Source organism: Ochotona curzoniae, unplaced genomic scaffold (genome assembly GCF_017591425.1).
Source record: "Ochotona curzoniae isolate NIBS_2020 unplaced genomic scaffold, NIBS_Ocur_1.0 scaffold_4505, whole genome shotgun sequence".
NCBI classification, from domain to species: domain Eukaryota; kingdom Metazoa; phylum Chordata; class Mammalia; order Lagomorpha; family Ochotonidae; genus Ochotona; species Ochotona curzoniae.
Genome location: NW_024467118.1, coordinates 52531136 through 52547027, shown reverse-complemented (window position 1 = coordinate 52547027; position 15892 = coordinate 52531136). Strand labels below are relative to the sequence as shown.

The 15892-nt window shown below is 38.8% G+C and overlaps 1 protein-coding gene across 1 annotated transcript; it reads right to left on the bottom strand.

Moving 5' to 3' along the window:
• Positions 1–709: 709 nt before the first annotated feature.
• Positions 710–8787, bottom strand: FGF20 (fibroblast growth factor 20). The gene is made up of 3 exons (XM_040966176.1): positions 8452–8787; positions 3115–3218; positions 710–1045 (listed from the first exon to the last, which is right to left on the bottom strand). Exons 1-3 carry the CDS (start codon positions 8735–8737, stop codon positions 800–802), a joined length of 636 nt encoding a protein of 211 aa, XP_040822110.1. The 5' UTR covers positions 8738–8787; the 3' UTR covers positions 710–799.
• Between the last annotated feature and the right edge of the window lie 7105 nt (positions 8788–15892).

Genomic DNA, 15892 nt, shown 5'->3' with positions numbered 1-15892 from the left:
TTACAGCTCAAGATACCACAATAAAGTAATGGCACAATAAAGGAATTCTGTTCATTTTTACTCTATTATCTTCATACACCAGTAAAAAATAAACTCTTTAATAAATAAATATATATAATAAATATTCCCAAATTGAAAACGTATAAATAAGTCCATTCTTTAAAAAAAAGTTCCATCTTGATGTAGCATGTTTGAGTCCACATTTTACTTAAAGTTTTTGTTCAGTTTTTGTTTTGTGTTTTTCATATGTAGTGAAATAACCTGAAAATTCTACAAAGCCCTCAGAATTTACTTAGCAATAATCTTGGCCAATGATACCATTCCATGTCTTCAACATGAAGTATGTAACTTTCAAAGTAAACATAATCCAGGGAGGTGAGGTACCAGCAGCAAACTAGGGGGGTTCCCAATATCCAAGTTCAAAGGATTTTCATCCTCAGTCTACTGGTAAGGACTGAACCAGTATATTTAAGAGAACATAATCCACCTCTCAAGAGTGATTTTCACTGATTTTGACCTACTTCAAGTCATTTTTTTGTTCTTTTCTTTTTCTTCATATTCTTTCCAAATTCAGTCTCCTGGTGGAAAAATAGACCCTGTGATATTCTGAATATCTTCCTGGGCTGTTGTTTTACGGTAGGATCTATAATAAGGTTGTATATATTCATTCCAAATTCAGTTTCCTGGAGGAAAACAGACTCCATGATATTTTGAATCTTTTCTTGATTGTTATTTTATGATAGGAACTGTGATGAGAAAGAATTGTAGTCTGATTCTTCAAAAAAGACATCATCTCACATCAAGTATACATTAGCAGGTCCTTGTACAGTTCTGGGACTCTTTCTGGATCCACTGGTCTAGGTAAGAAATGTGTGAATTTCTGATGTCTTTTGGACCTGGCACCATCTCTTGGAGTTCCATCTTTGTTAAGTGCCACAAAGTACCTACGGCCATTGTCTCCATGTTTATATATGTTGGATGAGTAGGTGTTATACCAGTTTTCTTCAAACTGCTCTCTAAAGATGCATTCAGAAGTCAGTTTCTCCTAAAAGAGAGAAGATCACCATTTAAAATAAATTTGAAATGATTACCTTATGAAAGTGTTAACCCTATACTTTTATTTATTTGCCTATAACTATTGCCTTGTCAAGAAAAAAAATAGTTTTGCTCTACTTTCTTTGAGGTACCTGGAATTCTTTCTCCCAGAGAACTTCATCCAGCAGCCTAGTTTAGAGAACTTTAAGTCAAATGTCAATTCACCAATTTTACTTTTGATTGTTTAACAAATATCCTGCCCATCACCAGTAAAATCACCTGCAATTGATCTTTTCCAACATCAGCTGCCCAAGACCCACATATCAGATCTCTACTATCACATTGGAACATTTCATGATACTGCGAAAATTCACATTCTGCATTCAAGGTCTTCTATCCAAATTATGTTTCTTCCCCTTACAAATTTATTCATTGTGTTAATGATCTATTTCCTATGATTACCTTCCTCTGTCACTCTTACGGTAAGTATACAAGAGTTCAGTGATAATTTTTATCTTCTTAGGATGTCTTCTGGTTTTTTTTTTCATCTAATACACACAAGAGGATTATGTGCATTTTTTTCTATTTCCATGTGAGAAATTTTATTGTTCTTTTTCTCTTACAATTATTGTATATTCCATTATTTCTCTTTGTCCCAAGGTGACAGGCTGGAAAACACAAGTTCTATCCTTTAAAGGCCAGGTGCTGGTATACTTTCTGAAATGTTACAGCAAATTTTTCCCAGTGTGTATTAATATTCTATCCTTATATTGTAGCCTCAATGGAGATTCCAAGAAAAAGAAAGTACGACTTAGTGTCATATGCTAAATCATAAAAAGAAAATTCTCAGTGGAAATAGCAACTTTGACTTTAGTAAGATCAGTAGAAAAGTGGCACACACTTATAACTGACCAATTTTTTAAAATAATGTTAGCAATTGCAAACAAATAAAAAAAGTTAACAGTGGGGGAAAAAATCTATATTGTACTTCACCGTGTGTGAGTTTCAAATGGACCTCATATTCTAAGTCTTTCAATGTTGCTACTCTGTTCCAAAACAAAGCAGAATCTCATGCAGATGAACTGGCTCAAAATCTGCTTTAAGCACCTTACTTAAATGTGTATGGTATATCCACAGATAAGCACTTATTCACAGTGGCAAGTTGAATATTTTACAATCAACTTAGAGTGAACCCATGGCTGCTATAATTATTAAGATAGTGGACAAGGTAGACCTGGTGTGACTTCCACTTTTTGCTATTGATCATAGTATCCTAAGATTTCATTTCTCATCTCCTTCATGCAAGGATCAGTAAATGATACATAATTAGTAATGGAAGATAATATTAGGTAGCAGAAACCTTTTTCAATTTAGTGAACATAAAGCTGGAAAGAATCTAATGCAGCAACACAAAAATAAGGCTTTCATTTTTCTTGGTCTCTGGTGGAAATGACCAAAATATGAGGGGAAAAAAGCCTAGTCACAATACTTGGTAGGAAGAACTAGCAACTGGAAGGCCATAATGGCTGGGAGGGAGTGGGGGAAGGGGAGTTAAAAATGAAACTGGGAAGTAGATATTTAGCCCAATGGATAAACCCTGGTCAGGATGCCTGTAACCAATATTGGAGGGACTGGGTTTTAGTCATATCTCTGGCTTCCAATTCCAGCCATTTGCTACTGCAGACACTGATAAACAATAAGTGATCAAGTAGTTGGGTCCCTGCCTCCCATTGGAGAATGGGGGGGCTAGATTGAGTTCTTGGCACCTGGCTTTTGCCTAGCCCACAACCAGTCACCGAGGACATTTGAGGAGCGAATCACCAAGTGGGCACTCTCTTTATTGCCTTTGGTTTCTCTGTTTCTGTCTCTGTTTACTTATGTCTCTCAACTGAAAAAAGAAAAAGTTTACCATTTCCCAGACAAAAATGGAAATTTGGCTGCATGTGTATTTCTGATTTCTATGTAAGTATATTTTATATACTTCTGACAGACATTATTGTTTGATATCCTAATTATAAAGTATCAAGTCACAATTTCAAAAATTATGATAATAACAAAATAACAAATAGCAATACATACTGATCCATATAGTTCTCCTTTGTCATTCATTCCAAGGTAAAGGCCACTGTCCACTCCTCTGATACTGACCAGTCCCACTGCCACACTGATGAATTCCAGAATACCTGAATTTATGAACAAAACAATGATTTATAATGTTACAAATATATGATCAATGAAAATCTTCCAAACAGTGATAGTCATAGGAAAAGCGTCTTGGTAAATATAATGAAGTACATGGACATTCTTTGTAAACAAAAACTTACTGTGGAACTATATTGTAATGATATTTCCATTTTACAGATTGAGAAGACTTGATGATTTATTTGGTATGATAGCCAAATACTAAGAATTTATCATGCAGAAGAAAGGGGGAGAACTATATTACTATGTGATGTTCAAGTTGTGAAACATGTCAGACTCATCTGAGTTTGCTGGTTCAACAATTTACTGGCTAAGCTGAGAAGGAAAGTTGTTGGTGTGCATGAAACTCCTGTCTCCGCATGCGTGAATTGTGTGAAATGCTCTCTCAGGAGAATGGTGATGACTAACATGTGTAGGCATTTCACAAATGAAGGATATTGCTTTCATAAATTAGTGTTCAATACAGGAATTCATAGTTCTCTATGTTCCATTAGTTAATTATAATCACTTTCTGTTCAATGTTCTCATCTGGTCCTAAACAACAACCTCTTAGTATAAGAAGGGAAGATACAATTACCGTTTTACATATAGAGAAACAAGGACTCAGAAATGTTTGTTTTCTTGCCTAAAGAACAAGACACTTGTAACTGATGGAGCTAACACTTGAACTCCCATCCCATGCTCTACTTGAGAATGCCTTTTGAAGATAATATGGTAGTTTCAAGTTGTTACAGATAACATAAAATGCTATCCTTTGTAGCAAGATTTTTTTTAGATAAACCATATAGTTTACAGAAGAAGTAAAGGATTCTGTAATTCCTTAAGTCTGATAGCCAGATACAAATAGTTGGCATAAAGTAGCTTTTGCTATCAATGACTTGACTTTCTAGAATTATTTTATTTATTAATAGGCAAGCTACTATTAAAAACTCTTTGATGCATTAATACATCATAGTTTTAGAATTAACACCTCTCCATATACTACCCCCCTTTTTTTCTACACACACAAACCTTTGAATGCATGACATTTCTAATTCTTCCCTCTTCCACTCTGCTGAAAAAGAGTAACTGTACCCTCTGTGCTCGCAATTGCCTTCCTCAATAGCTTTCTGCCTTCACCCCTTCTCCCCATCTTAAGCTTTGCAAACAGAATAAATATATACCATTTAACCTGACTCTTGCTCTTAAGTCATCCCTTGCTTTATTGTACAAGTTCCTGTTTGGACACGTGATACTTCCAAGGCCAAGGGAAAGCACAGAGTCTGACTATTCGGTGATAGGGAGAGTCTGTTTTACCCAGAGTCTAATTCACTCTGGCAGAAACATGGATTCTTAGCAAGACAAATGAGCTCTTTCAAACTACTAGGAGATCATGTAGAACACTGGAGCTATCAAGGATCTTACAGCCACAATGCACTACTAAATAGCCTATGAGTGGTTGGAAACAGACAGTGTCCCTAATTGAGGGCCTTAGGCAGGGAGAAGATAAGACATAACAGGAAGATCCAGACTCCATAGATAACCATCATAATGACAAATACTGAGATCGGGGAGTAAAGTCAGACTCACTGCCAAGCTCATGAGTGAAGGATCCCGTTAGTACAAAAATATAGGCCCAAACATAATTGGAAGGGAAAAAAATGTTAATGGACATCATCCAGGGTACAATTACAAATATATAATTACTTTAAATTGTTTGAATGAATGCTACATTCAAACTCAAAAGTGTACTATGTCTGATATGCATGCAACTCAATTCCCAAAAAGTATCCAATTTACATTAAGATGGTCTTGTCTTTCAAAGAATAAGAGCTGATTAACCGATTAGAATACAGAATAGAATCAGCTTTCAAGTACAAGAGAATCCTGTTTTAATTTCCTATAGTTAGTTATATAACAGATGTCATAAACTTTTTTCCAAAAAAAAAAACCAAATCGTAGAACACCTATAAAATTGTTTAATTTTTACATGATAATACTGTTATTTTGTCAAAAACTACATAATTGTAGGAACAAATAAGGATTACTTATGTTTTAGAATAATTACATTTAATAATTTTAGCCTTGTTAAACAACATACAAAGATCTTATATATAGCCAGGCATAATTTTGCAATTATCTATGGGATTGGTGGGAAAGCTGTTAGGAGTTTTTTGTACTCCTCTTAAAGATTTTAGCCACACTTTTTAATTCTGATCCTTTTTTTCTCCTCAAGGAAATAGTATACCACATAGTAATTTGTAATCATTTGATTCTTTAATGAGATTTGACAAGTCTTTCTTATTTATAATATGAGGTGGCAACTAAGCTAATTCCTTTACAAAGAGTAGACATGAAAAACTTTCCTTAAGAGGTAATCACAGATTTTAGATAGATTTTCTAATGCCCAGTGTCCCATAAAAAGACTTAGAGGTACTTTGTCTTTTTGGTATCATTTTCAAAGCCAGTCTTTTTTAAAATCATAATAAACAGGTGAGTCAACCCACAATGCAACCACATCAGACAAATCTATGGAGAATAGGGGAGAATAAAGGAAAAGCCTTTAAAGGACTACGTTTGATCTCAGGCTAAACTTTTTTAAAGTAATGATTCCATGTTTACGTATTAGGTAAAGTCTTCCTACTGTACTACTGTGCAGAAACACTCAATTATAAATACAGAGCAAAGTCAGGTGGGAAATTATTTTAACCTCCCTTGGACCTTTCTGTGTATATTCTATTGATGTGGTTTTGAAGTTTAAAAATACAGTATTCTGAGTTTTTATTTGATCATGTCCAAATTAGTATAAAGTTACAGCATTCAATATGTCAAAAAGACTTTTTTTTTTCTAAAATCTTACTTGACTGACACAGAAATGAGTTTCTAAGTAGAAAAAATAATTTGATAATTGATAATTAAGGTCCTAGCAACAAACACAAACCCATAGAAGCATATAATATGATACATGTGGAATATCAATTTTCCTCACACTTTTACTCCCTTGTAGTAAATTATGATGTCTGAACCACTGAAGGCCACTAGCATTCACTATAATATGCCTTCTTTTAGGCTATCAAACTATTCTAGACTGTCCTCCCTTTATGTAAGTGTATTCCTGTTCTTATAGATAGCCTCCCACCATAGAGAGGACCAAATCATAAACCATAAAGTCATTGTAAAAAATATGCACAATCTTAATGAAGAATTGTGAAAGTTCTTGCAAGATGATTCACTCTGATACATAGCCTCCATCCCTAAAGGAAAGGATTTAAATACCAGTTTAACAGATATTCTTGATACAAACACATGTTAATCTCTTCCCACAAGGTCAGCCTAAAAAAGTGACACAAGATTCAAGCCATTTTGTGAATGGTGAGGTTACAGTTGCGTTGCCAGTGTCCGAAAGGCAGGGTTTCCAGTGCTGCTCTGTATTGCAATAGGAGAGTCTGAATATGACCTGAGCACCACTTCTACCTGCATCATCACGCTTGTGCCCATTCCTAACTCCTTCTGGAAGCAGAAGGCTTTCTGTGCCCTGAATGCAGTTCAGCTATCCTGAAAAGCAGAGCTGTGCTACCTCGTGTCACCTATGTTCTTTAGAATCAGATTCTCAGCCTCCACAATTTAAAAACCACTTCTTTTTCCAAAAGTGACCCCAGTTGGCCACTAGGTCATGACACCCTTGACTCATAGTCAGTGGGAAGTTGGAAGAGATCAGTGGAAGCTGTGGATATATGGGTTTGTAAAGTTAATTTTCTAAGCCTTTTAAGTGCTACCAAATGACCACCACATGCTCATTCCTCCACCCAGTTACAAACATCCCTCAAATGGAGATTTCCACTTCTCCAATGTTTTAACGAGTTCTGCAGGTCAAAGAAAGAAATGAGAGCATAAGAAACGAGGGATGAGAACAAGAGAACCATTCAAAATGAGATTCTCAAAAGAATTGCACAGAGCGGAGGAAAACTAATGCCACACTGCTCTTAAACACTGATACCGATTGATTAAAAGTGTCCTTTAAGTAAAAGAAGCTCCAGTGAAGTCACAAGTTTGATCATCAAAATGCTTTTAGAGAGCTGGTCCAATTAATTCTAATGTAATGAAAACTTCTGCTCCGGAAGAAAAACTTTTGGGATTTTGAAATCAAAAAGTCACCTTAAAGAGATCACATAATTTAATCCTAAGGTGATTAAAAGATCACCTTAAAGAGATCACATAATTTAGTCCAAAAACAAAAACAAGAAACAACCTAAGACTAAACTAATGAGACCACTCACTGCTTAACAGCAGCCTGTTAGGGAGTGACGGACAGCGGAGACCTCAGGGTTTCCCAATCTGGTGCTTCGAACAGGTCTTGTCTGAATCATTTCCTGGTTTCTTTCTTATAACCTTAGGCATGGCAGCACGAATTCTGAAACATCTCCTGCTTGTGTCCGCATACACATCTTTCCTTCCCCATTTCCTCTTACCAACCGCCAACATCAAGATCCTTGCTTTCTGCTTTCGCAATTTTTCTAAAGAGCAGCTTGGCTGGAGAACTGGGCATGCTCAGTAGATGGGCAGGTTCACCCCCTTCCTCCCCGCCCTTTCCTCGCCCAAATAGAACTTTAAAAGAGCCCCGAGAACTGGCGCCAGGTGGGCTCGCCGGTAGCTATAGCGCCCGTGGAAAGCTAATCTCTTCTCTCTTCAGGTGAACATTTACAGTTCTAGAGACACACAAGCATCATATGCAAGAACGACACCCTCCCGCCCAACCCAAACAGTAGCCACTGCCTACGTGTGGGACTTGCCTACAGAAATACAATGCTTCTGAGTTTTTGCATAGCGGATAGTACTGGAGGAAATGAGGAACAAAGTAGGAGAATATAATACAGGATTTTTAAAAATGCCTGTGAGGTGTGAGAAAAATAGGTGAGTCCAGGTCTTGCTGCCTTCGTCAGTGGGAAGGGCAGAGCTCCGGACTTATCTGGAGCGCCCACCCTCTCTCCTCCCGCCCGCCGGGTGTGAAGCTGCAAGCCGGCTGCTAGAAGTGGCGGTGGCCACAGAAGAGCGAGAATTCTCTCAGTGCCTGCCCGATCCCGACCCTCAGCGCTGGCCTGCACTCCATTCCTATCCCTCATCACCAGGGGTCATGGAGGGACTGCAGGCTCGGCGCTGGCGAGGAGGGAGGCACGTGGGGACGGGAAGAGGACCCGGGTTGGGTGGGTGTCAGGGAGGCGGGAGGCCGGTACCTACCGAAGAGGCTGTGGTCCTGCCGGGTGCCCTGCACGCTGCCGTCTGGCAGGATCTGCAGGTGGAAGCCGGTGCGACAGTACAGCTGGCGGCGGCGCAGGATGCCGTGCAAGTGCGCCAGCTCCGCAGCCCCGGGGCCGCCTCGGCCGCCAGGCTCCGCTGCGCCCCGGCGTTCGCCCAGCAGAGGCGGCCGCTCCCCGGCCGGGGGCAACAGGAAGTGGGAGCCCACCTGCTGGCCCAAACCCTCCAGGCCGCCCAAGAAGCCTCCGACTTCGGTTAAGGGAGCCATGGAGGAGGGCAATGCGAGAAGTGAAGAAGTCAGAAAAGAGACCCCCCCCCAAAAAAAAAAAATTTTTAAGTGTCGCTGGATGGGGAGGTGGGGAAAAAATATGACAAAACACGAGCAAAAGGTGAAGGCCGAGTTACTTCTTCGGGGTCGCCGAAAGGACTTGGCACTGAGGTAGCCCTAGGAGGCTCCCAGGGTCTTGGAGCGATCTCTTCTTGGGTAGGTGGGGGCCGGCTGCTGACTTTGCAGAACCATCTATCGCTGCTGCGGATGCTGCCAAGCCTGGGGCTAGGGGCTCTGGCTTCAGCTCTGCAAACGCATCAGATCAGTCCTGTGTACCCACATCTCGACTATATATGCGGGTCCTCTTGACATATGCTAATCAAGTCCTTTCATGTGCGCTGGGGAGGTTCTGTTTGAAATCTTAAACCAGCCTCCTCTCAACACGTTTTTTGCTCTTCGGAAGTGACCAAAGGGGGCCCTTGACGGTTCTCTGTCCGTACACTGGCAAAAAGTCACTCCCGCACTTGGCCCAAGCTGGCCAAGCCACTTCGAGAAGGTGCAGTCGAGGCCCCCTCTTCGGGGGTTGTCTTAGGGACAATAGTTTGGCTTCTGCCGTGCAACCGCCTTTGATGTGAGCTCCTTCACAGTGACAGACTGGTGCTAAAAGGAGCCTATCATGACACAAATATAGAAGAAGGGAGGGGGAGAGTGGCCGGGGAGTTGGGGGGTGTTGGTGCAGAAAAGGAGGGGAGCGGTAGGAGGAGGAAAGCGAGCGGAGAGGAGGAGATTGGACTCCTTGGGAGCTTCTGGGAGCCTGCAGTGGACAGGTGCAGAGAAAGGTAAGAGACTGAGAAGGAAAAAGGGCGTTACCTGAGGCTTAGACCTGCCCAGACACACATGAAAGGAAAATCAAAGCTTTGACAGTTTAACTCACTAATTTTAAAACACTAATAAAATGTACAAGCATTACTCGTTTCTTTTATCATTTAGATGGGGGATTTTCTTTACATAATCAAGGTTAGGTTAGGAAACACCCTCCCCCAACCAATTTCTCTTTAATGTTTATCTTTACTCAGATAGCACGTGATGTAACCAAGCTTGCCTTCTATCTGTGTGCAGGATTTTAAAATTGTGTGTTAAGGTCACAGACATGTAATTAGCATAATATAATGACATGATGGAATCGTGAATCGGGGAATTAAAAATTCTATTTTGCCACGAACACAAACCGAATATCTAGAAGAGTGATAGCTCATGTGTGGCCTCTGGGATCCATACTCAACCGAAGAGCACTTCCCTGTTTTTCTTAAATGCATTTTTCTTAAAGGCTGCAGTTTTTATTCACATTTCAAATATAAAATTTAATAGCAACAATATAGAAATGCTGTTGACTCTTTATGCAGCTTAAGACTTCAAAAGTTACTGGTAAAATTCTTCAATGCCTAGATGTGTTTGTAAAAATAAGACGCCAGTGAAGTGCAAGAGTACACACACATCCTCTTCAGACAGTAAAACTTGGGTTTGGTGCCTATAGTTAAAGTCAAGATCATTCATTCAATTTCCTCATTGGCAAAACTGAGTTGAGGCTCTTTGGGCAGATTTATGCTTCCTGTGAGCGGAGTTGTAAGGAATCGCTCAGGAGTAGTTTTTCAGTCATTTCATGGTCTGTTCGGAAAAACCCTAAGCCTGGGAGTGCACTTGGGTTTGACTGCATTGTTTTATTTGTTCTGAAGGGTATTTTTTTTTTCCCTCTCATTAATTGGCAGGTGTTTTAAAGTAGGTAAAGTTACACCTTTTCATCACTGCAAGCGTAAGTACTGACCCTTGTGCTACCAACTTATAAGAGTCCTTAAATCAAGAGGTTTACTGCTGATAGATACGAAATAAAACCCAAAAAACTCCAGCCAAAAACAATAAACAACTAAATCGCTTTAGGAGCATATTGCCAAGTCTGTTTTTAAGGTTGTATCAGGCAAATGTCATATTCTTCCACCTTTCAAACAGCAGCCTGTCTTGTGGTAGGACCCCCCAATCCACCATAATCAAGATTTCAAAGAACATCTGTGTAAACATTATCACATCAGTGTAAAACATCAACCAATGGGCTTTTACTTTGAACCAAATCTTCTTAATTGCAGTGTTAAATCAAAGAAAGTTAGATCAAAGTTCTGTGAATCTCATGGTGGGATAACCAAAGTCGCCTGTACCTACATTGATCACTTTTAAAGAGAAGATACTTAAGGGTTTTAAACTTAGATCAAGTGCCTTTTAATGAGGTTTGTTTCAAGGTCTAAGCTCTGTGGAACAAATAATGCTGTTAATTATTCCACAATAAGTATCTATTATCGTCACCTGCTCCTAAAGGTACCAGTGCAATGTATAAAATATTTCTTCACATGAACATTTAAGTTTTGCTGTGTCATCTACAGCTCTAGGGCTGTTTGAATCTCATTGCATACATATATATGAAAATTGTCACACATGGTCACTGAAACCAAAATATTTTCATAATGAAACTACTTTTTCTTTATATACTTTAGTATTTTCATGTGTTACCTTACTGGTCTTTACAATAATCCTGTCACAGGCACATCCCATTTCACATAGGAAAAAAATGTCTAGGATTGTTATTCAGGGCTGAACTCAGGTTTCATATCCTAAGATAATGTCATTAAACTCTCTACAGTTTTCTATTTCCTGTTTTGTTAAAATATGGAAATATTAACCCCTGCTTAGTTCCGTAGGCCTAAAGTTGTTTTAAAAGTTAAATGTGAAAATAATAGGAATGGAGTTTTAAACACATAAACTTTTCTACGCATTTGAACATAATGTGGAAGCTGCAGTTCTTAAGGTTTTTTTTTTGCTTTATGATTTAACAATTATAATTTGTTTGAAATACAAAATAAATCTTTTTCCCCCAAACCAAACCTTTAATGTGTAAGTTTTAAATGGTGCTTACTGCCGTTTTATAAAGGACCAGAATAGAAACAAAAAGATAAGGATTTCTTTTGTTTGCACTAATCATGTGACAGGAAAAGATAACACTAAAGATTTTTTTGCACATGCTGTGATGATATCATGGGAAGTTAAATAATTTTGAAGAGTGTTTTACAAGAGTACATTATTCAGCTTTTAAGTATACATTGCAATCTAATCAACCTTACCTATACTTCCTAGAGACCACACTTGCCTTGCTGTTATACAAATACATGCTACAATTTCTACTTCCACAAAATGTAGTTACAATTTTCCAGACCATATAATTCCTATATAGCTTGCTAGTCAGTGTATTGTCATGAATCTTTGCTTGTACTCATGAGAAAAAAGTTAATACCTTTTGATGGTTTCTACATGTGTTTAACTTGAGGTTTAAAAAAAGCTGATTTAGAAGTCATGACTTACACGCCCCATAAAACAAAAGCACATTTATGCAACATTATTCATGCTTGTAATTATAAAATTACATAAATTTCCATATACAGGAAATTGGTTGAATCAATTATGGTACATTCACACAATGCAGCACTGTGCAACGGAAAATACACAAAAAATTGAGAAACATGTCTGGATATCAACAGAATATACAATAGAAAAATGCAAAAGAATACATATAGTATGCTACTATTTCTTCGGGAAATAAGAAAATCGGAAACTTCTACATATTTTTTTTCTCTGAAAATAAGCTCAGGACAGATTATCAAAAAACTCAGAAATTTAGATATCTGTTTAATTGTTTTCCACAGGAATAGTTGTGCCTTGAGTAGAAGGGCTGGAATATTAGAAACTGGAAGCTTTTTATAGAGTTTTGAATTTTAGAAAAATGCAAATTTTTGCATATTTTGAAAAGTAAAATAAAGAGGACTGAATAAGGGAAAATGCAGCAAAACCAAAAATAATTAATAGTGCTACACAGAAAGGAGCAATAATATTACTAAAAAAAAAAAAAATAAAAAAATCTTGAATACAGCTCTTTGAGTATGCAAATCAAAGTTTAAAGACCAAAAACTAATCAACAGAAAATAAGCAAATATGAAGCTTCAATCAGTGAATTGTTTTTGGAGAAGAGCATTTTGCACAGTGATTGAGCTGCCACGTGGGATACTCACATTCCTACTGCAGTGCTTGTCCAAGTCCCAGCTTCTCTGGCTCCGATCCAGTCTCCTTCTAGCGCATGTCTGGGAGGTAGTAGATTATGGCACAAGTATTTGAGCCTCTTCCATCCATGTGTGAGATATGGATTTGAGTTCTGGGCTCTTGGCTTTAGCAGGGGTCCAACCTTAGCAGGCATTTGGGGAGTGACCTAAACAACTGAAAATGTCTCTGTTTGTTATATCTCTATTTCTTTGCTTTTAAAACAAAAAGATGACAATTTAGAGTTTGGCATTGTGGTGCATCAAGTTAAGCTGCCACCTGCAAAGTGTGCATCCCAAATGGGCTGTAATGGCCCAGACAGGGCCAGGCCAGAGAGGGGAGACAGGAATTTCCTCTGGGTATCCCATTGGGGTACAGGAACCCACGCATTTGGATTGCCTTCCACTGCTGTCACAGATGTATTATCAGGGAGCTGGGCTTACCTTACTGAATGTAAACAGGATGCTGCCATTCAATTGTTATGGGAGCATGGAGAAGTTACATTATCTCCCTGAACTGTCTTTTCCTCTATAAAATATGGTCTATCCAACTTGCAGAAGTGCTATAGGAATCACATGAATAACTTTGTAACAAACTGAAATACTTCACATGAAATTCCAGTAATCTTCCCACAAAATCATCTTGTAAATACACAAACTGTAATAAAAGTTGATTTTTCCAGAGCAACTGAAATATAGGCATTGCTGCTTATGCACATTATTTCACTTGGTTGTGTTTAGAATCAGGAATCAAATAATGGATTAAAAATAATTTTAGTAGGCAATTCTTCATTTATTATTTTTTCCATACTATGATGTATCCACAGATGTCACTAAGCTTCTTTACTTTTTTATTTCAAGGGTTTTTTGGTTTTGTTTGTTAAGATTTATTTACTCCCTTAAAAAGCAGAGCTATAGGGCCCGGCGCAATGGCGCAAGTGGTTAAAGGTCCTCACCTTGCACGCCCGGGATCCCATATGGGCGCCGGTTCTAATCCCAGCAGCCCCGCTTCCCTTCCAGCTCCCTGCCTGTGGCCCGGGAGGGCAGTCGAGGACGGCCCAAAGCTTTGGGACCCTGCACCCGCGTGGGAGACCCAGAAGAGGCTCCTGGCTTCGGACCGGCATAGTATCGGCCCGTTGCGCTCACTTGGGGAGTGAATCGTCGGACGGAAGATCTTCCTCTCTGTCTCTCCTCTCTGTATATCCGCCTTTCCAATAAAAAAATAATAAAAATAAATCTTTAAAAAGCAGAGCTGTAGAGAGAGGAGAGACAGAGAAATCTTCTAGCTGCTGCTTCACTCCCCCAGATAGCCATAATTGTGAGGGTTGGCGGCTTCAGCCGGGTCTTCCACATGGGACACAAGGGATCTAAGGATTTGAGCCATCTTCTGCTGCTTTCCCGGACTGTTAGGGAACAGGATCAGAAGTGGTGTAGCTGGGACTTAAATCAGCATACATATGGCATGTTATTGCCTGATGTGGCGGCTTAACCAGCTACATCATAATACTGGCTCCAAATCTCTGTTTTTCATTTTTAATTAAATGTACTTCATCCTTCTGAAGGAAAATGTCAATAAATATTAAAGGCGCCTTCTTATTATAACGACTTTAAGGTTAAATCATGAATCCTCAAAATTTTACAAGGGCATAGAACTGTCATCAACATTCTTACTGTTTTTAGCATGACACTCTTCAAGGACTGGCTTTGTGATATGGTAGGTAAGTTAAGCCACTGTCTATGGTGCACATTCCATGTTGGAGAACCCACTTGAGTCATTTTTGCTTCACTTCAGATCCAGCTCCCTGCTAACATGCCTGGGGAGGCAGTAGAAGATGACTCCAGTACTCAAGTTCCAGCTACTGTACTGGGAGACTTGGATAGAATTCCTGCATCTTGGTTTAGGCCTGGTTCAGCCCCAGCTCTTGAGGGTCATTTGAAGAGTGAACCAGAGGACTGAAGACTTCTTTCTCTTTCTGTGAGTATTCCTTTCAAATAATAAATAAATACATCTTTACAAAAATCTTTAAAAGTATATACTCTCCCAAATAATATATTCATGGAATTTAGGGATCAGTAAATTTAAGCAGCTAATGAATTTATTAGTTGTCTCTCCTTAGAATTAGTTAAAAATAAAGAAATAGAGATACAAATACTTAATCTATGGAAACATGATGAATCACATTCTCTTTAAAATGAAAAGTAGAATAGTGACTTATTAGACTGCCTTGAAAGTTTGTGTCTGAAGAAAAGTAAAGTGATAAGGTAACTAAGATCTTATTTGCCCATTTATCCATCTCTTTCCACCACTTAAAGGGCTCAGATAACCAGTTCTGCTTATGTAGCACTAGTATCTTGCTTTAACCAAAAAACTGCTCAGTAGGTAGGTTAGCTAACTTAAGACCTAGAGGCCTGGGGATAAGCCCAACACAACAGGGTGGAGAACCTGGAGATAAGAGGACAGGGGAGATTAAAAAAAGGCCTTGCTTAAGTTTCAGCACACAATTTAGGGAGACATGAATAGGTTTCTACAGTGGCCACTGTAGAATGAGATGCACATGGAAAGAGTAATGCATTGATGGCATGGCTTATGTCACATTTCCAAGTAGTCTGACAGGAATGTTACCTTAGGTAGAAACACATTCATTCATGAAGTCCTCATACTGGAATGTAAGCTGCCTGAGGGCAGCGATCTTGGTCTATTGTGCTGATTAATTTAAGCAGTGCACTGAAAACAGTGTCTTCATATATCGCATACCTGATAAATGTGGATTGATTAATTGATGTGCATATTAAGACTGCAGAAATTTGAAGTATTTGATTTCTTGAACTTATTTTTATAGCTTCACCAACTAAGAACTGTTTCACATCCTTGAGTGTATATTCAAAGATATGAAGTTTAATTTGACTAAACTACAACAATTGCAGACCAAAAACTATTTTTTCCTCTTAAAAGTGGCTCCTAGACACAAGGCCATGCACTTGGAGGAAGGGCAGTTTGCCTCCATGCCAAAGTGTCCACCAGTCT

What these genes read in the sequence shown, in the direction of transcription:
- FGF20 (XM_040966176.1), bottom strand. Translation starts at nt 8,737, where the DNA reads ATGGCTCCCTTAACCGAAGTCGGAGGCTTCTTGGGCGGCCTGGAGGGT. An exon ending in GCAGGACCACAGCCTCTTCG is followed by an intron (nt 3,219 to 8,451) that starts GTAGGTACCGGC and finishes TCATAAATTCAG; the next exon opens with GTATTCTGGAATTCATCAGT. An exon ending in AAGGAGAACTATATGGATCA is followed by an intron (nt 1,046 to 3,114) that starts GTATGTATTGCT and finishes TCTCTCTTTTAG; the next exon opens with GAGAAACTGACTTCTGAATG.